This window comes from Bos javanicus, chromosome 2 (genome assembly GCF_032452875.1).
Source record: "Bos javanicus breed banteng chromosome 2, ARS-OSU_banteng_1.0, whole genome shotgun sequence".
NCBI lineage: Eukaryota > Metazoa > Chordata > Mammalia > Artiodactyla > Bovidae > Bos > Bos javanicus.
The window spans coordinates 101994678-102021921 of NC_083869.1; the positions used below are offsets into that span (position 1 = coordinate 101994678).

General features: G+C 35.9%; 1 protein-coding gene across 2 annotated transcripts in view; it reads left to right on the top strand.

The window, feature by feature from the left end:
* Positions 1-27244, top strand: part of SPAG16 (sperm associated antigen 16) — a 1095180-nt gene that overhangs the window by 558183 nt on the left and 509753 nt on the right. For both annotated transcript variants that reach the window (XM_061384008.1, XM_061384014.1), the window contains one exon: positions 12865-13050. In XM_061384008.1, coding sequence (XP_061239992.1) covers positions 12865-13050 — 186 coding nt within the window. The remainder of the gene's footprint in view (positions 1-12864; positions 13051-27244) is intronic.

Genomic DNA, 27244 nt, shown 5'->3' on the forward strand with positions numbered 1-27244 from the left:
ATGTATATGCACCACATTTTCCTAATTCATCTGTTGATGAAAATTTAGATTATTTCTAAGTCTTGGCTATTGTGAATAGTGCTGCTGTGAACATAGAAATCAGTTCAGTTCAGTCACTCAGTTGTGTTTGACTCTTTGCGAACATAGAGGTGCATGAATTTCTTTGAATTATAGTTGTCTGAATATGTGCCCAGGAGTGGGATTGCTGGATCATATGGTAACTCTAACTTTAGTTTTTTGAGGAACCACCATACTATTTTCCATAGTGGCTGCATATTTCTTCTACTTTAGATGAAACATTTAGAATTGTTTTAGCTGTTATTTAAAAATAAATAGATACATAAAATATAACACAGTTCTGTACAATTTGGTATAATGAACAGTGCATTAACATTGAAGCATATTTGGCTATGCTTTACAGCCAAATTTGGACACCACCACAACTCACTCCAGTGTTCTTGCCTGGAGAATCCCAGGGACGACGGAGCCTGGTGGGCTGCTGTCTATGGGGTCACACAGAGTCGGACACGACTGAAGTGACTTAGCAGTCCTATCAGTAGATACACAATAATAATAATCATTTGATTCTAGTGCTCCTTCTTTTGCCCACTGTGTTTTCACAGTCTTAACTTTTAATCTTGCAGTAGTTTGCCAAACTTCCTCATCACTTTCTCCACACCCAATAAGTGAATGTTTAAGATTTTTTTTCCCTTTCTTTCTGTTTCTACATCCACATGTATTTCCTTAAGCTTTTAGCATTATGCTATTTTATTTTCTAGAGAGTTCACCCTCCTAGAGCCACACTGCCTGTTGTGAGTCTCAGGCTAAAGCTTGTGCTTAGCTCTAGTGTGTCACTCCCAGTCACTGAGCTCATTGCTCTGTGCTTATCTGTATATTCAAATGATATACATCTAACTTTTAATTCCAGCTTCTGCTCTAGCAAACTGTTCCATAGCCAGTAATTTAGTCCTTACATGGAGTGGTTGCACAGTGGGGGTTCACAGTTATTCTGCTCACAAAAGCCCCATCTTTTCTACAAGAAAAAATTGACTTCCTGGAAGATAGCAAGAAGAGCAGTATCCTTCTAATAAACAATACATTACCTGCCCCTGAGTTACTTTTTTAAATATTATTATTTTTTTAAAGCAGTGTGCTCCCTGCAAGTGACAGCTCCTTCAAGACTATTATAGAAAAGATACACAGATTTTACTTCAACTCACAGCTGCTTTGTGGATTATATTTTGGGAAACATCCTTAGTTTAATCTGTACTAGAAAATCACAGTAGAAAGGTATCATTTCTTCCTTTTATGGATGAAAACAGTAGCCTCTAGAAAGAGTTTCATAAGCAGCCAGGCTCTTAAATGGCAAAGATATGATTAGAAACTGAGATTCTAGCTTCTGTTAATATTCTAGTTTCACTCATTTCCAGGACAATTAAAAGCTATTGAGTATGAAACTTAGTACATGTAAAGGATCGAATTTATTTATACTTGTAAAATTTGAGGTACAGAATTCACACAGAAAATGAATTAATTTCTGTCTTGCTGGTTGTTAAATCCCTGGTAAATGGTACAGCCCTGGGGAATACTTGATCTGTGAAGACAGAAAATTCAGGTGAAATTCGTGTTTTTTTCCCAGAGTTTATGAGAAATATGATGGAGAATTTGCTGAGATCATGTCTGTGTTCCCTGAATCCATATCCCTGATTTTATGGTGGGACCAGATGACGCTCATGGAAAGACCAGTAAAACATTTTAGGGATTACAAAATCTTTGACAGGAGATTAGAAAACTCAGGGATACATGTGTGGTTACTGTTAGTTGTTTCTCTTATCATACTTGCAGGGAGAGAGGGACAAGACTGGTGAACAGCTGGATTTATATATGATTTAAGTTAATGGAGTTTGGATTTATGAAAAATGGCTTTATAAACTGAAATGCTCAACTGGCTTCCCAGGTAGAAATACACTATAGCCTAGAATATTAGAAACAGCTTTGTTTATCCTGAAACAAATTGGTATTATCAAGAGAACTTCAATCCAAATGTGAGCCTGGTCATTAAAAATTAAACAAAACTGTCATGGAAAGGAAAAATAACAATGTGTACATGAAACATAAGAAGTAATTAATAAAAGAATACGAAAGAGTATCTGATGCCTTAAGGAATAGAAAATAAGCAAAGTGAAGCTCATACTTTAATTATGTGGAAATATACATGCCTTTAAATTTATTACCAGGATTTGAAGTGATAGGATACAAGAGTGGAATAGAATAATGGAACTATATGCCCTGTTCAATAGAAGTAGACCAGTTATGAGTCAAGGTGGAGTAGATGTACAACTTCTGGGATACTTGCTTATCTCTAAAGTGGAGGTGGCATGGAGAATATTTGAGAGATGAGAGTGAATGGAGTGACATCCTAGGGCATGGTAGCTTTTCTCCTCTACTCTGAAGGCAATTGAGTGAAAGCAGGATTATTTGAATTCTGAATGATGCCAAAGATTATTAGTGACTTTAATGAAGGTGGAAGAAGATTTTCTAACAGAGCTGCTCCAAACCAAACAAACTGGGTTTCTTGTGTTCAGAAATTTTATTTATTTATTTATTTTTATTTTTAAAAGAAAATCCATCCTGAACCCTCCTCCCTCCTCCCTCCCCATACCATCCCTCTGGGTCGTCCCAGTGCACCAGTTCAGAAATTTTAAATGGAGCCTGGGCAGTAAAATAATATAAGATTAGTAGAAATAATTAAAATGAAGGGTATATGACTGGATTTGATGGACTTAAGGGCACTCTGGCTTTGACATTATAGAATTCCATGATACACAGATTTGCTTTCACCAGAGTAGTTTTGAAGATATATTAATTGTCCTTATAACCCTGCCATTTATGGAAAGCATCTTATTTTTCCATTGCATCTTCTGGAACCATAGAAGCATCCTGCTCATTTGTGTTCATTGTAAGGATATCGGTCAGTGTGGTTTGGCACTTGTGGATTGTGAGAAAACCTGATTCCAAAATTGAATATTCCTTTCCAGACATACAAGGGAAGTCCTTTTCTAATTGTACTTTCCAGACTAAACATGGAGAATAATTATTTGGAAAACATTATCCCAGTTTCACTTAGAATTTTCACAAGTCCGTCGAAAGCAATCCTGTTCACTAAACTTCGTATCTCATTGCAGTTTTGTGCAACAACTCTGGGTGCCAAAGCAGAGGCTGCTGAGAAAGTATTTCATTTCATAGTCATTGGCTTCAGGTGATAAACTATGTGTCCTCACTCTGTTGACCTTGAATATTTTTGCCAAATTAATCCTCCTAAGACTTGAACTCAGCATCACACTGCATATTTTGGTTACCATGCACTCCTGGAAGTCACAAAAGAGTACATAAAAAAATTCTGCAATTCAGGATTTTTACTAACTCAGATCAGAGGTCAGAAGAAGGTAAAGTAGGGAACAGCATCATCACAGAGAGACTTTCCACTGGAAAAATGATGTATCCTTAATTATTACAATTTAGACTTGGAACAATCCTTTACCTATGTGGACAATACAAGTGTTAGACTTTATCTTAAGAATCATATACCAAAATTGGGTAATGATGTAATTATACAAAGAATAGATCTGAGAATAATTAAGATCAATAAGCAAGTGCCAGTCTCTACTAGAAATCACTATCAATTCTCTAACATCTGTCTGCTCGTCTAACAATTGGGTCTTTGTTATGTTTCCAGAGTTAGCATCCTAAGATTAGTATCTGATTACTTTTTCACCTTTCTTAAAATGCTTTCATTTCTCTTCATAGCCTACAAATTAGAACACTTTAGTACTGTGTTAAAGTGAAAGTGCAAGTTGCTCAGCTACGTCTGAATCTTTGCGACTCCATAGATAGCAACCCACCAAAATCTTCTGCCCATGGAATTTCGCAGGCAAGAATACAGGAATGTAAAAAAAAAAAAAAATATGAACAACTGGAGAGGGTAGCTATTCCCTTCTCCAAGGGATTTTCCTGACCCAGGGATTGAACCCAGGTCTCCTGTATTTCAGGCAGATTCTTTACCATCTGAGCCACCAGGAAAGCCGTTAGGGGTGAAGGCTATGTCTTTTATTATATGACTATTTTTAAAATATTTAAACTAATTTTTTCATTACTCTTCTTGAAAGCAAAATATTTAATCTCTGAATATTCTACAGTTTCCACATGCTTAACACTCATCCTTTTTTCTTTTTTTTTCACTTTGTGGACTTATGCTTATACATATAGATATTGTTCAGATGTTTGCATTTTTAAAGCCTTCATGACTATCTTCCGAGCCTAGAAAATTGGTTATGCCCTTCTCTGTTCTATCACTGTATCCTGTATAGTATCTATTAAAATATTTATGAAAATATTATAATTAGCTATACATTTGTGTAAACTATTAGACCATGAGGTTCTTGAGGGCAAAGTTTATTTCAATCATTTTAGATCCTAAGCACATAGTTCAGTTCAGTTTAGTTGCTCAGTTGTGTGCCACTGTTTGTGACCCATGGACTGCAGCACGCCAGGCCTTCCTGTCCATCACCAACTCCTGGAGTTTACTGAAACTCATGCCCATTGAGTCAGTGATGCAATCCAACCATCTCATCCTCCATTGTCCCCTTCTCCTCCTGCCCTCAATCTTTCCCAGCATCAGGGTCTTTTCAAGTGATTCAGTTCTTTGCATCAGGTGGCCAAAGTATTGGAGTTTCAGCTTCAGCATCAGTCCTTCCAGTGAATATTCAGGACTGATTTTCTTTAGGATAGATTGGTTGGATCTCCTTGTAATCCAAAGGACTCTCAAGTGTCTTCTATAATACCACAGTTCAAAAGCATCAAATCTTTGGCACTCAGCTTTCTTTATAGTCCAACTCTCATATCCATACATGACCACTGGAAAAACCATAGCTTTGACTAGATGCACTTTTGTTGGCAAAGTAATGTCTCTGATTTTTAATATGCTGTCCAGGTTGGTCATACATTTTTTTCCAAGGAAAGTGTCTTTTAATTTCATGGCTGCAATTACCATCTGCAGTGATTTTGGAGCCCCCTCCCCAAAAAAATTCTTTCACTGTTTCCACTGTTTCCCCATCTACTTGCCATGAAGTGATGTGATCAGATGCCATGATCTTAGTTTTCTGAACGTTGCATTTTAAGCCAACTTTTTCACTCTCCTCTTTCACTTTCATCAAGAGGCTCTTTAGTTCTTCTTCACTTTCTGCCATAAGGGTGGTGTCATCTGCATATCTGAGGTTATTGATATTTCTCCTGGCATCTTGATTCCAGCTTGTGCTTGATCCAGCCCAGCATTTATATTGAATAAACAGGGTGACAATATACAGCCTTGACATACTCCTTTCCCTATTTGGAACTGGTCTGTTGTTCCATGTCCAGTTCTAACTGTTGCTTCTTGACCTGAATACAGATTTCTCAGGAGGGTGACTTAGAATAAGTAAAGTAAGGTGAAGCCTAGGGTCAAGTTAGTACATAAAATACATGTAATCTACATTGAATTATTTCTGGTAGAGGTTGGCAACATGGAATTCATTCATAAATAAAGCTGTAATATAACGTTCTTTTATTTAACTGCTAAAAGAGTACTTCAACTTTGGGCCCAAGTATTCTAGGAGTCAACAGAAGTTAGGCCTAGTCAGCCATGGGATTTTCACTGTCAATGAGAGAAATCACCTCAAGCTGTTCAGCAGCAGTGCAATAACTCCTGCTATTAAGGCCTGAATGACAGTTCAACACTGGGTCCACATTAAGAGTCTAGGATACTGTAGTGCATAACATAGCCTATTGAGCAATAGATTTGTATTTCTCCTTTTTTTAATTCTGTATTTTTCTTTCCTCTGCAGCAAGATGTCTTGCTCTCTGTAAACTTGTTCAAACATACAGCTCTAAATGATACAGGCCATGCTTCTATTAACAATGACATATTTCCAAATGAACTATCTCCTTCCTTAATATGTGTATCTTTCATGCATTTACCCCCCAAAATAGTGTATCCTATAAACACTGTATGACAAGTGCTGGGGAGTTCATTTGGCAGTATCTTGCCATTTCTGTGAAAGGCTGAGCTGAAAATCCCATTGAAGTTTTTCAACTGACAGGTTAACCTGGAGCTCCAGGCAAGCTACCTACCCAAGAAGGGGAGTAGTTTTATAGCCAGGCAGGGAAAGCCTAATTCTTTCCTGAATGCTCATCCCTGCCTCTCTGCTTCTGCTGGAGTCTCTAATATCTGCACACAAAGCTGTCTTCTGGGTTTCATTTGTGATTGTTGTTGACTGCAGATTCCTGCACAAATAAGAGTGTATCACTTGAAAGTGAAGACAAGAACATTTGGACGTGGGCACCCTCCCTGGTGGCTCAGAGGTTAAAGCGTCTTCCTGCAATGCAGGAGACCCAGGTTTGATCCTTGGGTTGGGAAGATCCCCTAGAGAAGGAAATGGCAACCCACTCCAGTATTCTTGCCTGGAGAATCCCATGGACAGAGAAGCCTTGTGGGCTACAGCCTATGGGGTCACAAAGAGTCAGATATGACTGAGCGACATCACTTACTTACTTACTTACCCTTAACTTCAGAAAACCAACCAAGACTGTTCTCTGTGTAGACATGTACTTACCTTCTTTGTTCTTTCACGGTGTCCTCAGCCCTAATGCAGCCAAGCAGCTCTGTATCTAAGTATAAGTTAAAGAGTTTACAGTAATTTGTTTTAAAGGATTCTTATGCTCTTTTAACTTTTAAAGTGTGGAGGATTCTCTCAAACTGGGAACACTAAATGTGTCTCAAATATGACAATGTTTTAGGTAATCTGAATTCTAATTGTGAGTTTTTCTAATATCATCATTTTATGAGCTCAGTAAAACCAAAATTAGATCTTTTACCTATATAAACACAGGAGGAGAAACTATTTTAATTAGATTTTGTGCTTATGCTTATATTCAGTTGTATCCGACTCTTTGTGACCCCATGAACTACAGCCCTCCAGGCTCATCTATCCATGTGCTTTTCCAGGCAAGAATACTGGAATGGGTTGCCATTTCCTTATCCTTAATTAGACTTTGGTTGTATATTATTCTGCTACATAAAATAATATTGATATATGCATCCTATGGTACCTGAGAACATTGTGACTGATGGTCATTTTACAAATTCACATACTCCTATTGAGTAGATAGGCACAGGTGGAGGAGACTACAATATAATGGTGGTAATTGCATCTCATTCTGTTGTTTATAGAAATGTTGATAAGCAATTTCACATAAAACTGAACTATAGACCATAAGATAATCTTTGAAAAAAAATATTAGGTTTGAAAAATACCTGGAATTTAAAATGTGCTGTTATAAAAATTATTTTATTTGATCTTCAGAACAGCACTTCATATTGAGCAGAACTTATCGCCATATTTCCAAGTAAAGACAATGAATTTCCAAGTGTTAAATGGAAATGTTAAATGGCCTGTCCAAAGTCACAGAGGTCAGCTAGCAGAGCCAAGATGAGAAACCAATCACGTCTTCCTGCTTCTATACTCTTCACTTCCTATTTTGTGACACAAAAGGCATTAATTTCTTTCTGCTCCACACCTCTCTTATGAAACATGTTATTATGTTTTATTAAAAACAGGTAATTAACATCAATCTAAAAAGTATAATATATTTATTTCTCAAAACTGAAGTCATTTTTGACAGTAACAAAATATTTCTGCAGTTACGTGCTAAAGTCTGAAAAAGTCAATTTGAATAAAGAATATGTAAAAATAAGGAGTAAAGCAATTACAGAAAAGATTAAAAGTTTAGAAAATTAATGATACTTTGTGCTTACTGTTTGTAAAGTATAAATTAGCTTGACCCAACCAGATTTGTATGATTTATTTGTAGAGTGTTCATAAGTTGCAAAATCTCATACTAATATAACATTTGTTATGAAAAATAATTTCCAAGAAAAAAGAAAATAATAAAACTACTTTATACATTTATAATCTCTCTTTAGGGTATTGGTTAATAGTTTAACATCATGAGGGACTTTTTTTTTTCCCAGCCTTAGCAGAGATATATTTAAATTCTTTTTTTTCAAAGAACCACTTTGGTCTATATTGATCTTCCATTATCATAGTTGATAGTATATTTTTTCTAAACTTAATGTTTCATGCTTAGCAGAAAAATTTTGAGACTGTCTTCATTATTAGGGCGTAAAGAAATTAAGGTGACTTTGAAATTCCATTTTGATTTCACCTCAAGGTTTTAATATGTTGTTTTCATTTAGTTCTAATTATTTTAAAATATCCACTATTATTAGTTCTTGGATATTTAAGTTATTTTAAAATTGTTTTAAAATTCACACATATACAGTATTTAAAATTTATATTTTGTTACTTATCATTGTATTATGATGAGAAAATATAACATCCATAGTAAAAAATATGTTAAAAACTTGCCTTATGGCTTTCTATATTATCTGTTTTTATAAATGTTCCATATATATATATATACTTGACAAAAATATATGGTCACTGGTTATTTGGTGAAAGATCACTTTGACAGTTATAGTTCATTCTGTTGTCTCCAACACTTTGTGACTCCATGAAATGCAACACGCCAGGCTTCCCTGTCCTTCACTATCTCCCAGAATTTGCTCAAGCTCATGTCCATTGAGTTGGTGATGCCATCCAACCATCTCATTCTCTGTCAACCCCTTCTATACCTGTCTTCAGTCTTTCTCAGCATCAGGGTCTTTCCAGTGAGTCAGCTCTTCACATCAGGTGGCCAAAGTATTGGAGCTTCAGAGTCAGCATCAGTCCTTCCAATGAATATTCAGGACTCATTTCCTTTAGGATTGACTGGTTTGATATCCTTATAGCCAAAGGGACTAACAAAAGTCTTTTCCAACACCACAGCTCAAAAGCACCAATTCTTCGGTGCTCAGCCTTCCTTATGGTCCAACTCTCATATCCGTACATGACTACTGGAAAAACCATAGCTTTGACTATATTAACCTTTATTGGAAAAATAATGTCTCTGCTTTTTAATATGCTGTCTAGTTTGGTCATAGCTTTTCTTCCAAGGAGCAAGCATCTTTTAATTTCATGGCAGCAGTCACCATCCACAGTGATTTTGGAGCCCAAGAAAATAAAGTCACGGTTTCCATTGCTTCCCCATCTATTTGCCATGAAGTGGTAGGCTCAGATGCCATGGTCTTTGTGTTTTGAATGTTGAGCTTTAAGCCAGCTTTTCACTCTCCTCTTTCACCTTCATAAAGAGGCTCTTTAGTTCGTCACTTTCTGCCATAAAGGTGGTGACATCTGCATATCTGAAGTTATTCATATTTCTCCTGGCTATCTTGGTTCCAGTTTGTTCTTCATCCAGCCTGGCATTTTGCATGATGTACTCTGCATATAAGTTAAATAAGCGTGGTGGCAATGTACAGCCTTGCTGTAATCCTTTCCCAATTTTCAACCAGTCCATTGTTCCATGTCCAGTTCTAAATTGCTTCTTGAGCTGCATATAGGTTTCTCAGGAGGCAGGTAATTGTTCCCATCTCTTTAAGGATTTTCTGCACTTTATTGTGATCCATAGAGTCAATAACTTTGATGTTGTCAGTGAAACTAATAGATGTTTTTCTGGAATTCTCTTATTTTTCTATTATCCAATGGATGTTGGTAATTTGATCTCTGGTTCCTCTGCCTTTTCTAAATCCAGATTGAACATCTGGAAGTTTCTGGCACATGTGCTGTTGAAAGCTAGCTTGGGCATTGTACTAACTTGTGAGATGAGTGCAGTTGTGCAGTAGTTTGATCATTCTTTGGCATTGACCTTCTTTGGGATTGGTGGCTTCCCTGGTGGCTCAGATGGTAAAGCATCTGCCTGCAATGCAGAAGACCTGGGTTCAATCACTGGGTTGGGAAGATCCCCTGGAGAAGGAAATGGCAACCCACTCTAGTACTCTTGCCTGGAAAATCCATGGACAGAGGAGCCTGGTAGGCTACAATCTAAGGGGTAGCAAAGAGTCAGACATGACTGACCGACTTCACTTTCTTTCACTTTCTTTGGGATTGTAATGAAAACTGACCTTTTCCAGTCCTGTGGCCACTGTTGAGTTTTACAATTTTGCTGGCATATTTAGTGCAGCACTTTCACAGCATCATCTTTAGGATTGGAAATAGCTCAGCTAGAATTCCATCACGTCCACTAGCTTTGTTTGTAGTAATGCTTTCTCTGGCTCACTTGACTTCGAACTCTAGGATGTCTGGTTCTAGGTGAGTCGATCACACCATCGTGATTATCCTGGTCATTAAGATCATTTTTGTTTAGTTCTTCTGTGTATTCTTGCCACTTCTTAATAACTTCTGCTTCTGTTATGTCTATACTGTTTTAGATTGGTCACTTTTATTTCTGTGGTTCTAGCAATTGCCATTTTTATCAGTTAAGATACATTTAATATTTCATATAATTTAGTTTTAAAACCTTGCTAGCAGTGAAACATTTTATCATTTTATTTATTTAAATAGGGACTGTCAAGTGTGTTTCAATGATAATAAAGTTGCTCAAAATATTAGTGAGGATCAATTATACATATAATGTACTCAATAGAGTTTCTAGCACATGTTAAGTGATAGTCACTCAGTTAAGTCAGACTTTGCAATCCCATGGACTGTAGCCTGCCAGGCTCTTCTATCCATGGAATTCTCCAGGCCAGAATACTGGAGTGGGTAACTGTTCCCTTTTAATTCTTTACCACCAGGGAAGCCCAAAAATATTGGAGTGGGTGGCCTATCCCTTCTCCAGTGGGTCTTCCTGACCCAGGAATCAAATCAGTGTCTCTTGCATTAAAGTGGATTTTTTTTTTTTTTTTTTTTTACCAGCTGAGCTACCAGGGAAGCCCTATACCACATGTTAGGCACTATATAAGTAAATGACTTCATTTTCTTATTCTTATAATTATTGTTGTTGCCTATAGTGCTTTACAGTTGACTAAAATTTAACTAGGTGAAGATTGCCTTTTATTTACATTGTTTATTCCACGTGGTATACATTTTTTCCCTGAATCTCTGGTTCTACATCTTAAATTTCTAGTTTCTGTAAATTGATTACCTTTTTTTCTTTGAATGTTGTATGTATCCCATTTTATATCATTCTCTTCTGAGATTTTTATTAGGAAAATGTTTTCTTTTTTTTTTCTATCATCCTTATTTCTTAACTTATATACTGCCATGGACTGAATATATGTATTCCCTTCCAATGCTCACCCAGATTCAAATTTTGAATCTATAACCCATGATGTTATAATGAGTTATCTTTAGACAGCTGTATATTGTTTATTTTTTGATATTTAGAAAGTAAAAATTTTAATGGCCAACATGTGCAAATAAACAAGAGCTGAAAAACAAAGGACAGGTTTTAATATCTATCAGTAAAGGACTACACTTACAGAGTACTTCTGTTAGTACAAATGAATATCCTTTTATGACTTTATTGAGAATGTCTTCACTCTCTAATCCTTTCTGGCAGCATCTTTAAATCTTCCTTTCTAGTGTTTGATACTCATCTGCATATAAAAGTTTATTTCTCTCAGCATAAAAATAAACAAATAAAAGGGAGCAAGCAAAACACTTATCTTGATCTAAGTGCTGTTTCCTGTCTTAGAAATTTTGGTTGACTCTTCATTTGTAGCATCACTTCATTCATTCATATATTTATTCTTTCTGAAAGCATTTAATGAGCATTTCACTTGGTTAATCATAATGCTTGATGCTGTCAGAATGGAGAGAGGGAGCAGTTCCCCATCAAAAAAAAGGGAAGGAGTCAAATAAGCAGTTCATTATATTCATTGAGAGATAAATTACTGGGAGAACATACACAAGGAGCACGCAATGCTGAAGAACATGGAGAAGATGATGGACATGCAATGTTCTAGCAGTTGATATTTTGCCAAAAGAAACCTAGATGTCTCTGCTGACATCACTGGCACCCACTTATTCTTAATCTTGTTTTTGTATCTACCACTTGAAAGCCACTGAATTTTTTTAATGTCTACTGATGACTCAAATGGAAAATCGAGTGACTCATTCTTAACCAACCAGCTTTTCAAAGTCTTTCAACTCTCAAGATGCAGCTCTATAGCCCCCTCATTTCTGATTCACATCTTCCTTCATTATCCAAACTGCACTCTTATAGCATTTAATAAAAACATTAACAATGCTGACCAGCATTGTATATTGATTTACATTTTTAAACTTGTCTAAAATTTCATCATTCTGAGACTGTATCATCCACAGAGTGTAGCATTGTCCTTGAAATCAATATGTGCTTTAAAAAAGTACCAATTTAGTAAAGTAATCTGGGAAACTATGGAATAATTTATATAGAAAGTGTGCAACAGCAGTTTCATCAGCTTGAATTACTAAACCATATTGTTTAATTAATTTCAGTTGCTCAGTCATGTCTGACTCTTTGCAATCCCATGGACTGCAGCATGCCAGGCCTCCGTGTCCATCACCAACTCCTGGAGTTTACTTAAACTCATGTTCATTGAGTCAGTGATACCATCTAACCAATTCATCCTGTGTCATCCCCTTCTCCTCCCATATCCAATCTTTCCCAGCATCAAGGTCTTATTTAAATCTACACAATTTGATACTTCACTAAACCATATACGGAAGTATCAAATTGTATAGATTCAAATAAAATAATGAATCAGGCATAATGATATGCCATTAAAAATAAAAATAACTCAGATAAATGCACACAAGTTATTCACAGAATATAACAACCATTTATAAAAATAAGTGAACTGTAAATTGATTTTTTTCACAAATTACCTTTTCATGTTCTTGCATATAGTGGCAACAAGTTGGCTACTTCAAGTGGTGATACTACAGTTAAGTTATGGGACGTGTCTAAAGGTAATTGCATTTTGACCTTCGAGGGACATACCCACGCTGTATGGTCCTGCACATGGCACTCCTGTGGTGATTTTGTGGCTTCTTCCTCACTGGATACAACTAGCAAAATCTGGGATGTTAATAGGTAAGAAGTATTTCTAATAATATTAACACTCTGTTTTGATAAATATAACTTCTCTCAGTGGGAAATTAAAGAAAATCTGTTAATTCATAAAATTATAGAATTAGTCTACGTGACATCCGTTTGTAACTCCGTTAATGCTGCTACTGCTAAGTCACCCCAGTTGTGTCCAACTCTGTGCGACCCCATAGATGGCAGCCCACCAGGCTCCCCGTCCCTGGGATTCTCCAGGCAAGAACACAGGAGTGGGTTGCCATTTCCTTCTCCAATGCATGAAAGTGAAAAGTGAAAGTGAAGTCGCCCAGTTGTGTCCGACTCTTCGCGATCCCACGGACTGCAGCCTATCAGGCTCCTCCGTCCATAGGATTTTCCAGGCAAGAGTACTGGAGTGGGGTGCCATTGCCTTCTCCGTATATATAGTTCATATATATAGATATATAATGAGTTCTTTCAGTATATATAGATAGATAATGAGTTCTTTCTAAATAGAGGTTCAAGATCAAGCCTGTGCAATCAGATTAGAATCGCTTCGTCGGAAAGCTGTTTGTTTTAAGCAAGATAGAAACAAATACTTCTTTTAGAGTTAGTTTTTTAGTTCTCCTCTCCACCAGTCTGCTGTCTGTCTGGATTATCAAACCAAGAATTTAATAGACATGAAGATGACAGAAATAGTTATGGGCTTTTCACTTAATTTTGATATAGCATTTCCAATTTAAATGCTTCTTAGCAATTCAAAAATTGTAGGAATGGATAAAATACAATACAATACTATATGGTTTGATCTTAATTCAAGACAGACCTATTTTTTGCTATCAAAATACCTGTCATCCATGTATTTTGGATAATTATTCCATCCTATTATGTATACAAATAACATTTTAAAAGCTGGTATCAAATACCTTGATTACTTCATCTAACTAAGTAATTATATATCATCAGTCAGATTTCTGATCACTTTAATATTTTAACTAATGCCCAGATTACAAATATAAGTAATAGTGACTCCTCAAAATTTGTGTAACAAATTATCACTGAGCCATTGTAATTCTTTTGTAAGAGAGAGATGAACTCACCTTGAAGACTAGCACTATTGTTTTGGGAGTTACAGGTCAAACCAGTACTTTGAACAAACTTTCCCCATTCTTCCTTGAATTATGGGTAACCTATTTAGAAGACAGAGCAAGTAAGGTGCTCACAAAAAGGTCAACAGGATTTCTAGGAGGATTTCTTGAAAGGGTCTGCTCTGTTCTGTTTGTAGTTTGATTATCTCTTAAGACCATGTGCCAGTTTTTATGGTATTTTTTTCTCTGCACCAGACCCACCCTTCTCTTTTTTGTGATACTGGAGCTGGAACTTTGCAAACGACATTTCACTTTGCCAACTGACTCTGTATTAGGCTTTGGTAATAGTGGCTGCTTGTAGGAGACCACAAGGCTAGAGGTGGTAGGGGGGGTCCTCTTCTCCCTCTCTCCTTCCTATGGGCTTCTTCTGGACTTGCAGTTTCAATGAGCATCACCCTAGCAGTATTTCACCTCAGCAACATCACAGCTGCTGAATCCAGTTGACAGTTTTTCTAGTGTTTGGAGAAATAGCTGTATCATACATCCATCAAAGACATTAACTCCAGCAGACATTTGCCCCCTTCTCAGAGGTCTTCATTCCTAGATCTGCCTGGCCTCTTTCCAAGATGAGGGATATCAATACTAGCAGTCTCAGGACCACTCCTCAGCTCTGTGGTGCCACCCACCAAGGTTATAATAATTCCACTTCAATCCCTTTGTGCATTCAGTCCTAAAAGTGGTAGCTCTTTCATTCAGGGCTTTCTCCATACCTTCATGTTCTTGTTTTCCCTTTATAGTTATCTAGTTAACAACTTTATGCACAGTTAACAATCCCTTATATTAAATTCTTACTGTTAAAATGTTAAGTGCAAGTTCGGTCTCCCATCCGATTTTGGCAGTTACTGGGCATTGATGCATAAATAGCATAATCCACTTGAGTTACAAAGATATAGCTAAATAATGTTTGACATATTCTGAATGAGAAAGCATAGCTCTAAATAATAGGTTTGAAACCTATTTCTGGAGAATTCCATGGACAGAGGAGCCTGGTGGGCTACCGTCCATGGGATCACAAAGAATTCAACATGACTTAGCAACTAACACTTTCACTTACTTTCTATGTAAAGTAGTGACAGTTTAAGATGTAGTTTAATAGTCATGTGCATACCATTTGGTTATCTGGAATAAGCAGCCATGTAATTCTTAATTTTATTATGTTTCTATGTTATACAACCATATTTCATAAATATTATTATAATAGATTACTAGAATTTTTAAAACCAATTTATTTTGATGTATGATTGACATACAGAAAGCTGTGCATATTTAGCATAAACAACATAATGAGTTTGAAATATATACCTGTGAAACCATTACAGTCAATGCATAAATGTATCTCTTGCCTCTAAAAATTTCCTCCTGCCCTCTTTATTATTATTATTTTTATAAGAGCACTTAATATAATAACCTATTAGCAAAATTTTAACTATCCTAACATTGCTCTTACTTTGTTGTACATTGTGTTGTACATTAGATCACTAGGGCTTCCTCATCTTATATAGGTAAAATTTTAATGCTGTTCTCTAATTTTAATTTTTTATTACTTTTGGCTTAGTCAAAGGTGTTTACAAAAGACTGCAGTCCATTCTAAAATGTATCTTTAAATGTATTAATCACCCAGAGTGCTTAAATCAAACTGTATTAAGGTGACAACAAAAATAAAGTGATTGCCAGTAGACTCACCTCTACAAAGAATGATTTCAAGCGCTTTGACAGCTTTTCTCCATGACCCTGATATCCAAATACTGTCCCAGAAGAGACTCAGTAGATGTTGATATAGCAGATAAAAATTGCTACTGATTGATGCCAAAAATTATTTGCATTTCAAATTTCCCATCAATATCAAGAGCTCACCTTCATCAACAAAGACAAAGAATTTATACCAGATTTGAAGCTAAGATAGTGGATAAATATTGACAAATAAGGGAGACTGTTTCTTTGGTGGCTATTGATAGATCTTTCAGCGCTGTAATCAGAGCCCTGAACTGTAATTTACGATTGCTCATGGATCCATACTGTGTAAATATGTCTAAAACTAGTGTCTTGCTTAAAATTGTATAGGTCACTGTTACAGGTTTAGTGACTTTAAGGATAGAGGTTATTTGCTTTGGTAAGATGATGATGGTAGAAGCTGTACTGTGCTGGATCATATACTCTTATAGTGATGCCACATAGTTTTTAATTAAAAAATATTGATAGACTCTGTGGTTCACCAGGAAAAAAATTAGAATATATCCTTATATTCACAGTCTGCCCTTTCCTTTGAAACCCTCGCTCAGCCTTGAATTCCTCTGTTAGTTGGTATGTCATTCCTTTTCCTGCAACTCTTCCTGAAATTAGATATTACCTGCTAAGACCATCTAATTAGCTCCTCACCAGAAAGTTGTATCCCTGGCAATCATAATTAATGTAAAAAGTCCAGATCAAGATCCCTGTTAACTAAATACTAATAAGACTCTCTGAACAATGGTACCTCTGTCATTCTTAGTCTGGACACACTGACACTCTACACAGTTTCTGTGAACAATTAAAAGTAGTGATTCAATGGTCTTTTGAATGATCATTTATAAAAAGTAGAAATTTATGTTTTATTTTGTAGTCATTTATTACTACCTTAATTTTCATACATATGCTTTAAAAATCAGTCTTAAAGCATACATGTACCCTTGAACACACACACACACACACACACACACACACACACACACACCCCATTGTATCTTTAATGGCGAATGCTTGACACATGGCAATTTCGTTGCATAAATGATAAAGGGAAAATCAGTATATACACATGAAGAAAGTGCTTTCCTTGCTTCCATTCACATTCAAATTATGATTCAATTATTGTGTTATTCTACATGAATCTTTAAAGTGATGAAAATTAGGAAAATCAGAGAATGTCTCAGTTGACTATAAAAATTGTGTTTCTTTAAAGCATGAGATTACCATTAAACATTCATGAAATGAATTACCAGTGTAGGACTGTATTTTAGACATTAGAAGATTCTAAGACTCCATTACTGCCCTCAGTGAGATTATAAATAATTTTAAAATGCAGCAGTTTTATAACAGAAAATATGCAGTACATCTTCAATTCATAATATCAGAGAAGAAATTCTGATTGATCCTGGGTGCTTTCCTTCCCAAGATAGTTGGGTATTTGACTGAGTGTCTACATGACACTATATCTCTGATGTTTGGAACTCAGACCACATGCCTGTACTTAGTTGTAGCTTAAAATGAAAGGATTTGAAACAAGCAGAATGTTACTGGGTGTAGCTGCCCTGTTGCTTAAAACAATATTGCACAGGCTAGAGTAGAGTGGTTTGTAACAGGGATGGAAGGAAACAGATTGCTTCATAAAATTCAACTTCTGGACCCTAAACAATGGGAAATAAATCTGCTGCCTTAATATCTAAGGGTATTGGTTCAGATGATGTCAAGATTATGTTTAAGAGAGAAAAATAAATCAGGTTTGAGCCTATGATGGGAACAGTGGGAGAAATAAAAATAGATTTGGAAGATAAAGCCACTAGAAATTGCTGAGACATTATGAGTCATGAGAGAAAGAGAAAGCAAATCACCTGTTACATATTGAGACACCTGATGGGTGTAAAGCTCATTCTCTTTGTACTAGAGCACAAATGTGAACTTTATAAAAGGCTTTTCCAGCCAGATTCATCAGCTCCATTTTAGAAAATGCTGTAGAATGAGGGATGTTGTCTTGTTCATCTAACAGGTGATGCCTACTGACGAGAATTGAATGTTCCTTCCTGCCCACCTGCACTGCTTCCTTCTTAATTGAAAAATTCATTGATCAATATAGCCCCCAGACCGGATGAGAGAAACAGAATGATTTACATAAAGAAAACAGTTAAATTTAAGAAAAAGGAAATGTGAAATACTAAGATTCTCATATGATAAGTTATCTTCTTTTAATAGCATGTACTATTAATTTTTTGGTCAAATAATGTGCCGATGTGAATTTATTTCTTTAAAAATTAATAATGATGAGATAGCACCAAATAAGTTACAAAATGGAGTTTAGTGTTTGTATTTTATTAATAATATGCATCCTGTTCTTTATGATACATATGCTAAGTTGACTCTATTAGAGATGAAGGGCATATTGTACAACATTAATGGTTTTAAAGCATAATAATGTAAGGAGGATATTGAGATTCAAGGGCATGTATTGTTGGTACATTAATACCTGTCTTGCATTATAAAACCTCCCAGCTTTCTGCCTTATACTTGTAAAGGAACCCAAGGTATATGTTAATAGATTGCTAAAGCAGTACTTGAAACATAATTAGGTTACATTAAAGGAAATGGTGACATCATAAAATTGACCTCTTGTGATCAATTTATCCTGTTCCACAGATAATAAATCAATTACTACATCTTGGGTTTTCATTTATATTCAAATGAATGATTCCCTCTAGAAATACATATTTTGAGTGATAGCTAAGTATTATTGAATATAAATACATAAATAAGTCCATAAATAAGAAAAAGAAAATAGCATATTATTTGCACTGTCATGCTCCCTCTAAACCAGTGCATAATTAATAAGCACTATCAAAGAAATATCTACTTATGAAGAAAAGTATATTAAGGCTTAAGTTCCAGGTTTCATTAGCAAGTTAAACATTGATTGACTTATCAAGAAGCTGTCTCGCAACCAGTGTTGGCTTTTTGTGTATGCGTGAAGAATGCTTCAAGCATCAGTGTCTACTGCAATAAGCTTGATGTGAGCATTCTTTTACCTCAGTATATAAAGACTTGACTAATAAAAGAGATAACATTAAGAATTTAACATTTAGCTCTTTGCATTTATAAAACAATTTCATGTAAATGAGTTATATAATCTGTATCTAATTTTCACTAAATAAGGCATACTTCCTATGTTATTTCACTAACTGAACCATATATTAGAAATAATTCAGATGAATATAGATGAAACTAAAGGTGTTCTAATAAGAGTGAATATATGTGTTTTAAAACATGCTCCATTATTGCTGTATTAGCACCAATCAAAGCAAACACTTTTGACATATCAAAGATGCAGCCCTCCTTCTCCATTCCCTCCCAAATGAATCTGGTCAATAGATGAATCTTCATCCTCCTCAGTAATAATGAAAAGAGTTTGCTGTATTTTTTCATCCATATATGTTAAAAGATATATGGGTATAGTACACATGAGTTAAAAAACTAAAATCACACAGTTTTATATTTAAGGTTTGATCATATCATATATATAGTGCACTTATGCGTGTTTGTGTATATCTGAATGTTGATGTATATACATATACTAGTATTAAAGCAGTGTATTCAGATGTACAGCTCTTAATTTTAGACTACTGTAAATATTTTACTATCTCAGATATTCTAAATATCGTCTAATCAAAGTGTGAAAGTGTTAGTCACTTAGTCGTGTCCTACTCTTTGTCACCCCATGAACTGTAGCCTGCCAGGCTCTGCTCTCCATGGAATTCTCCAGGTAAGAATACTGGAGTGGGTTGCCATTTCCTTCTCCAGGGGACATTTCCTGACCCAGGAATTGAACCCACGTCTCCTGCATTGCAGGCGGATTATTTACCATCTAAGCCACCTGGGAAGCCCCTAATCAAAGTTATTTATTTATTTATTTACTGCCTGATTTACTATTCTTTCTCTATGATTCCAAACTCTAATTTGTTTCAAAACCATTTATTTGAGACAGCAAAAAACTATTACCATGCCTCTGAAACATTGTTTTAGAATTTACGGAAATGCTTTTTATTTAAAGAAAACTCTTTAAGATTTTATTCAATTGTTACTGAAGTAAATTGAATGCCCAAGTACCTCAAATCAAAAGATGTAAACTGTTTGATATAAAAATAGAAAGTCATAAAATTCTAGGTAGAACTAAAATACTTTCTTATATACAAGAGTGTTGCAAAATGGGAAATACTTCCTATTTAGATAATGAAATTGAATTTGTTCTTTTAAATTAAACACTAGAGGTATTTTTTCATAGAAATGTTAAATATTGTTTCTTCATAGTATCTAGCATGAGTTTGAACAAAATTCTACCACCATGAGAGCAGAACTTGTTAGTGTGTGTCCTGTGTAGGGAATGAACCAGATCTTCATTAGTCAGAGAACATGAAAAGTTATTCCTTGGTCTGGCCTTCATTCAGTTCCTTCTTAACCTAGAATGGATCCTGCAGGAAACATTGCCTCTAGCAGGATTCTATCTGCTAGAAAAGTCATCCCTTCTGATTTGGCCCATAACTCAGACATTTAAAAATTAATGATATCTAATGAGTTAAATATAGTTATTGTATGTGTTATCGTCTGACTATATGTCCTATTAAAATTTTCTTACTCAAAAATTTAAGACTTTAAGTTATGGTTGGACATTTATGATGATTATTTAAATATGCATTCTAAAAAGCACAGTGTTTCAGCCTAGAAACACAAAGCATACCTTTATATGAAGCCATGGCTACTATAAACAAGTGAATTATTGATATTTTTCTCTTGATTATACTTGGTCCAATGTATGACAAGTTTATAAAAGTATCTGATGCTTCCAGTTTTAGTGGTGTTATGTAAGTCATTTCATTGTCTAGTTCTCTAGTTACCACTGGCAAATTAAATGCCCTTTTTAGAGGATATTAATGTCAGTATCTTGAGAATAAATTTTACTTTGAACTTGGTTTCACTAGTACACAAATATAAATTAATATATCATATGTATATGCAAAACTGTAGCAATAAATTATGTATCTACACCTCAGAAATATTGCCTACATACTTAATATTCATTACATGAAATGTAAATTTCTTATACAACTAACTTTAACCAGCAAATGTGTGGTAATTATTTATGTAGCCCTCTATTTCTTGCTCTAATTTACTGTTAATCATATCAAAGGAGACTATGACATCTTAGACTTGAGGCTTTTGGCGGTATTGCTACAATAAATTAATTCTTAATTATCTGAATTATCATGACTCTTACTCAGTTTAATTCAGTCTCTCAGTCGTATCCGACTCTTTGCAATCCCATGGACTGTAGCACGCGAGGCTTCCCTGTCCATCACCAATGCCTGGAGCCTACTCAAACTCATGTCTATCATGTCAGTGATGCCATCCAACCATCTCATCCTCTGTCATCCCCTTCTCTTCCCACCTTCAGTCTTTCCCAGCATCAGGGTCTTTGCTAGTGAGTCAGTTCTTCGCATCAGGTGGCCAAAGTATTGGAGTTTCAGCTTCAGCATCAGTCCTTCCAATGAATATTCAGGACTGATTTCCTTTAGGATGGACTGGTTGGATCTCCTTGCAGTCTAAAGGACTCTCAAGAGTCTTCCCCAACACCACAGTTCAAAAGCATCACTTCTTCAGTGCTCAGCTTTCTTTATAGTCCACCTCTCACATCCATACATGACTACTGGAAAAACCATAGCTTTGACTAGACTGACTTTTGTTGGTAAAGTAATGTCTCTGCTTTTTAATATGCTTTCTAGGTTGGTCATAGCTTTCCTTCCAAGGAGCAAGCGTCTTTTAATTTCATGGCTGCAGTCACCATCTGCAGTGATTTTGGAGCCCCCAAAAATACAGTCTCTCACCTTTTCCATTGTTTACCCATCTATTTGCCATGAAGTTATGGTACCAGATGCCATGATCTTAGTTTTCTGAATGTTGAGTTTTAAGCCAACTTTTTCACTTTCCTCTTTCACTTTCTTCAAGAGGCTCTTTAGTTCTTCTTTGTTTTCTGCCATAAGGGTCGTGTCATCTGCATATCTGAGGTTACTAATATTTCTCCTGGCAATCTTGATTCCAGGTTGTGCTTCATGCAGCCTGGCATTTCACATTATGTACTCTGCATATAAGTTAAATAGGCAGTGTGACAATATACAGCTTTGATGGTCTCCTTTCCTGATTTAGAACCAGTCTGTTGTTCCATGTCCAGTTCTAACTGTTACATTATGACCTGCCTACAGACTTCTCAGCAGACAGGTCAGGTGGTCTGGTATTCCCATCTCTTTAAGAATTCCCTTATGATTATACAGTGGAAGTGACAAATAGATTCAAGGTTTTAGATCTGATAGACAGAATGCCTGAAGAACTATGGGCATAGGTTCATGACATTGTACAGGAGGCAGTGATCAAGACCATTTCCAAGAAAAAGAAATGCAAAAAAAGGCAAAGTGGTTGTCTGAGGAGGCCTTACAAATAGCTGAGAAAAGAAGAGAAGCTAAAGGCAAAGGAAAAAAGGAAAGATATACCCATTTCAATGCAGTATTCCAAAGAATAGCAAGGAGAGATAAGAAAGCCTTCCTCAGTGATCAATGCAAAGAAATAGAGGAAAAGAATAGACTGGGAAAGACTAGAGATCTCTTCAAGAAAATTAGAGATACCAAGGGAACATTCATGCAAAGATGAGCACAATAGAGGACAGAAATGGTATGGACCTAACAGAAGCAGAAGATATTAAGAAGAGGTGGCAAGAATACACAGAGGAACTATACAAAAAAATCTTCATGACCCAGATAACCACGATGGTGTGGTCACTCACCTAGAGCCCGATATCTTGGAATGTGAAGTCAAGTGGGTCTTAGAAGCATCATTACGAACAAAACTAGTGGAAATGATGGAATTCCAGTTGAGCTATTTCAAATCCTAAAAGATGATGCTGGGAAAGTGCTGCAATCAATATGCCAGCAAATCTGGAAAACTCAGTAGTGGCCACAGGACTGGAAAAGGTCAGTTTTCATTCCAATCCCAAAGAAAGGCAATGCCAAAGAATGCTCAAACTGCTGTATAATTGTACTCATCTCAAAACACTAGCAAAGTAAAGCTCAAAATTCTCCAAGCCAGGCTTCAACAGCATGTGACTCTTACTACCTATGTTCATAATCCTCCAACTAAAATCTACCTAAGAACCCAGTACTCAAATTGGAATAGATTGTTCATCTTCCCTTCAGAGGCTGTTGGGTTTAACCCCACACGACTGACAGCCTTGTTTATTTGGATCATCACAATAAAATGAGCCATTATGTTCTAGTTACTGTCCATATATCCGCTAATCAGCCTTGATCTCTCATCACCTCTGATCTCCCTTTCACTGCTTTGGAATCCAGTGCCTGACATTAGGAAAATATCTTATATAGTCCATCTCTTCACTGTACTCTATCTTTTTTACTTAAACTGGTCTCCCTTGTGGAGATGAAGTGCCTTTTCCAATAGTGCCTATATAATTCCCTTTAATTTTTTTTCCAAAAAATTTATAACATAGTAAATTGTAATCATTAGACCCTGTCTTTGAGATATAAACACATAAAATGTATTCGAGATTTTTTTGTTGCATTTATCTGATTTAGCTGGGGGACACAAATTTCCCCCATCACTGAACCTGAAAGTTTGTTCACTAATATGTTCCTACTTCTCAAACTAGGAGCTCAGACTAGAGTTTGGAACATACTAGGAAAGTAATATATATGTTTTAAATTAATGGTTCAGTTCCCTCCATGGTCTTCATTGTCACTTCGAGACCACTTGCTTTCTTCCCACATCATCACAAACCACAAAAACATATTCTTTGAAACCAAACCATTAGCCACTCATTCATTGTCTTGTCATATACTGACATACTGGTCTTATCTGTCGTGTTTTACATGGTTTAGCACTTGGCTTACCGTGTTCACTGAATGCAGCATCACTATCCAAGCAGAAAATTTGTGTCAACTCCTTGGACTTCCAGTTTCTTACCTCCATACTTACAACAACTTTTAAATCTCAGTTTCAGGCTTTCTGCACTGTCAGCACCTTTTCCACCTTTCCCTGGCTTACATCCTTTAAGACCACTTGCTCCAACAATTCTGTGTTTCCAGTAGTATTGATAGTTTATTGTCTCCAATATTTTTTCTCTAGTGCTGATAACAGCCTTCCAGTTTCTCCCGTCTCATCCAGAGTGAAATCCAAAGACCATCATAGTGGTCTGTCCTTCCCACACAGCTTCAGATCCCTTAGTCCTCTCTTCCTCTACATTTCTTGCCTGTCAATACCCCAACTCTATTTAAACCAAATTTCCTCATCACTCTCTGCCTGTACCTGGTCAGTTGAACATGGACAGAAAACATACACACACACACCCCGGAATTGTGATGATTGATCTCACTTTATAACTTCAGCTCACAAGTTGAATCCTACTGCATTTCCTTCATCAATTAACCATCTACCATACAAAATGAATATTTCATTCCTTTCTGCCCTCCTTTTAAATTCCTAATACCTTCCTTTACTCCTTTTTCCCCCAGGTTCAAACCTCTTGTTCAAACTTCTGCTTGCTATTGTTCCATTGACCAAAGCAAGTCACATGGCCAAGACCAGAACCAGGATAAGATGCGACTACCTAAAAGTGTTCATTTAGGAAGAGGAATAAATGGCAACCACCTTTCAAAAAATATACCCTCTTTCTAACTCCTTTCCTGTTTTATAGTGAACATCGCTCAGACGTGTCCAACTCATTGTGACCCCATGGACTGTAGCCTGCCAGGCTCCTCTGTCCATGGAATTCTCCAGGCCAGAATACTGGAGTGGGTAGCCGTTCTCTTCTCCAGGGAATCTTCCCAACCCAGGAATCGAACCCAGGTCTCCTGCATTGCAGATGGATTCTTTACCAACTGAGCCATCAGGGAAGCCCTGCTCCTCTTATAATCATCTTCCAAATGTGACTGTAGTATTAAAAGTGTATTTTAACCATATTTATATTATAGAATTCATACGTCTTCAGTTGACTTAGGTATATATAGACTTTTATGATCATCCCTAGACTAAAATGGAGTCTGACTTCTCGTCTCAATTCTTAAAATAGATAGTTGGAGAAATTCTGATAAATAGGTTATTGGAGTAATTTTAGGCTATCCATACTTCTCTGCTCAGTAAACTTTAGATGATCCCTACTACTCCTTTATATCTTTTTTTATTTTGAATGATTTTAATTACCTAAAATAAATGTAAACAGTTTTCATGTACTTTTCACCCAAATTCCCCCAGTGATAATATTTTACTATTGAATATTATCAAAACTAGGTAACTGACATTGATACAATATTATTAATGCAAGCACAGACCTTAGTCAAATTCGCAAGTTTCTCCATACGTTTGTGTGTATCTGTAGTTGCATGAAATTTTATCACACATGTAAATTAGAGTAACCAAGGTAACCCTATATAATCAGGATATGGACTATTCCATCACTGTAAGAAAACTCTGTCATTTTACCTTAATAATCGCACTCTTCCCCTAGCTCTAATCCTTCAACACCCTCAACCTGTTCTGGTTTCCATTACTATAGTGTTGATTCAAAATTGTTATATAAATGCTCACAGTATTTATACTGTACTTATAAATACAGTATTTACATTTACAGTATTTATACTGGGCATCTGAAGTTGGCCCCTTTTCAGTGAAATTTTGTTTCAGTGAAATTGAGATTCACTTAATTGTCTTGGATATCGATAGTTAATCCTTTTTATTGTTAAATAAAAGTTGTTTAAGTATACCAGTTGGCTTTTATATTTGCTCCGTGAAGGATGTTTCATTTGTTTCTATTTGGGGAATAGTACAAATAAAGCTGCAGTGAATGTTCATGTGTAGGTTTTGTGTAGGGCTTTCCAGGTGGCACTTGTGGTAAAGAACCCACCTGCCAATACAGGATACATAAGAGACATGACTTCGATCCCTGGGTCAGGAAATCCCCTGGGTGGGGGTGGAATGGCAACCCATTCCAGTATTCTTGCCTGGAGAATCCCATGGACCGAGGAGCCCAATGGGCTACCATCCATAGGGTCACAAAGAGGCGGACATGACTGAAACGATTAGCACGCACACACAGGTCTTCATTTCTTTAGAATTTGTGCTTGAGAGTACAATTGTTGGGTTGTGTGATAAGTGTACACTTAGCTTTATTAAAAATTGCCAAACTGTTTTCCAATGTAATGATACTATTTTTATATTACTATCACAATACATGAGAAATTCAGTTTTTCTACATGCTCATCAGAATTTGATATTATTAGTAGTTTTTGTTATCTTAGCTATTCTAATAGGTGTACAGCAGCATGTTATCATGGTCTTAATTTGCATTTCTCTCGTGGCTAATGATGTTGAACATCTTTTCATGTTCAGTTGATCCTTGAACTACTTAAAGGTTAGGGGCACTGGCCTCTGCTCAGTCAAAAATCTGTGTAAAACTTTAACCAGTCCTCCAAATCCATAATTTAACCAACTGTGAATTTGGTAGTACTGTAGCAGATCTTTATTGAACAAAATCCATGTGCATGAAGACATGCACAGTTCAAACCTGTGTTTTTAAAGAGTCAACTGTACATATTTGCCACCCATGAAGTATTTGTTTATGCTCTCAGTTTCTAATTGGATTGTTTTCTTACTGTGGATTTTCTATTGAGAATTTTTTTTTAAATTTATTTTGGATGCATGTCCTTTGTCAGAGTTTTGTGTAAGCTGTGCGATCACTGTTTGATGAAAATCAACAAATAAAAAGAATTTTGATTTTTAGAAAAAATACAGGAGTAATTTAATGGACGAAAGTGAAAAATCAGTTGACTGTATTTAAATGAGTTCATTTCTGGGTTCTCTCTTCCACTGATATATGCATTTATTATTTCATTAATACCATATAGTCTTGATTACTCTAGTAATAGTAAGTCTTAAAATCAGATAGTGTGACTTCTTCAGTTTTTGTTTTCTTTTCTTTTAAATATTGTTGAGACAATCTAGCTTTGTCCTCTCAGACATATCTAAAATCACTCCCTATCTAAAATCACTTCAGCCTGATTTTCCTGGCCAGTAAATTTCATGTTCTTTTTCTAGTTAATCTCTCTCTTTTTTTCTTTCCAACCCAAACTAGTATCTTATTGATAATTATTTTTTTCATGCTTCTCCTCAGAATTAAATTCCCTCTAGATTCTCTTCCAGTAATCCACCTTTTATTTCCTTCTATATTTAAGTGGGAGACTGTGCCCTTCTAAGAAGCCTCCATGCCTCACCCTCAGTCTCTG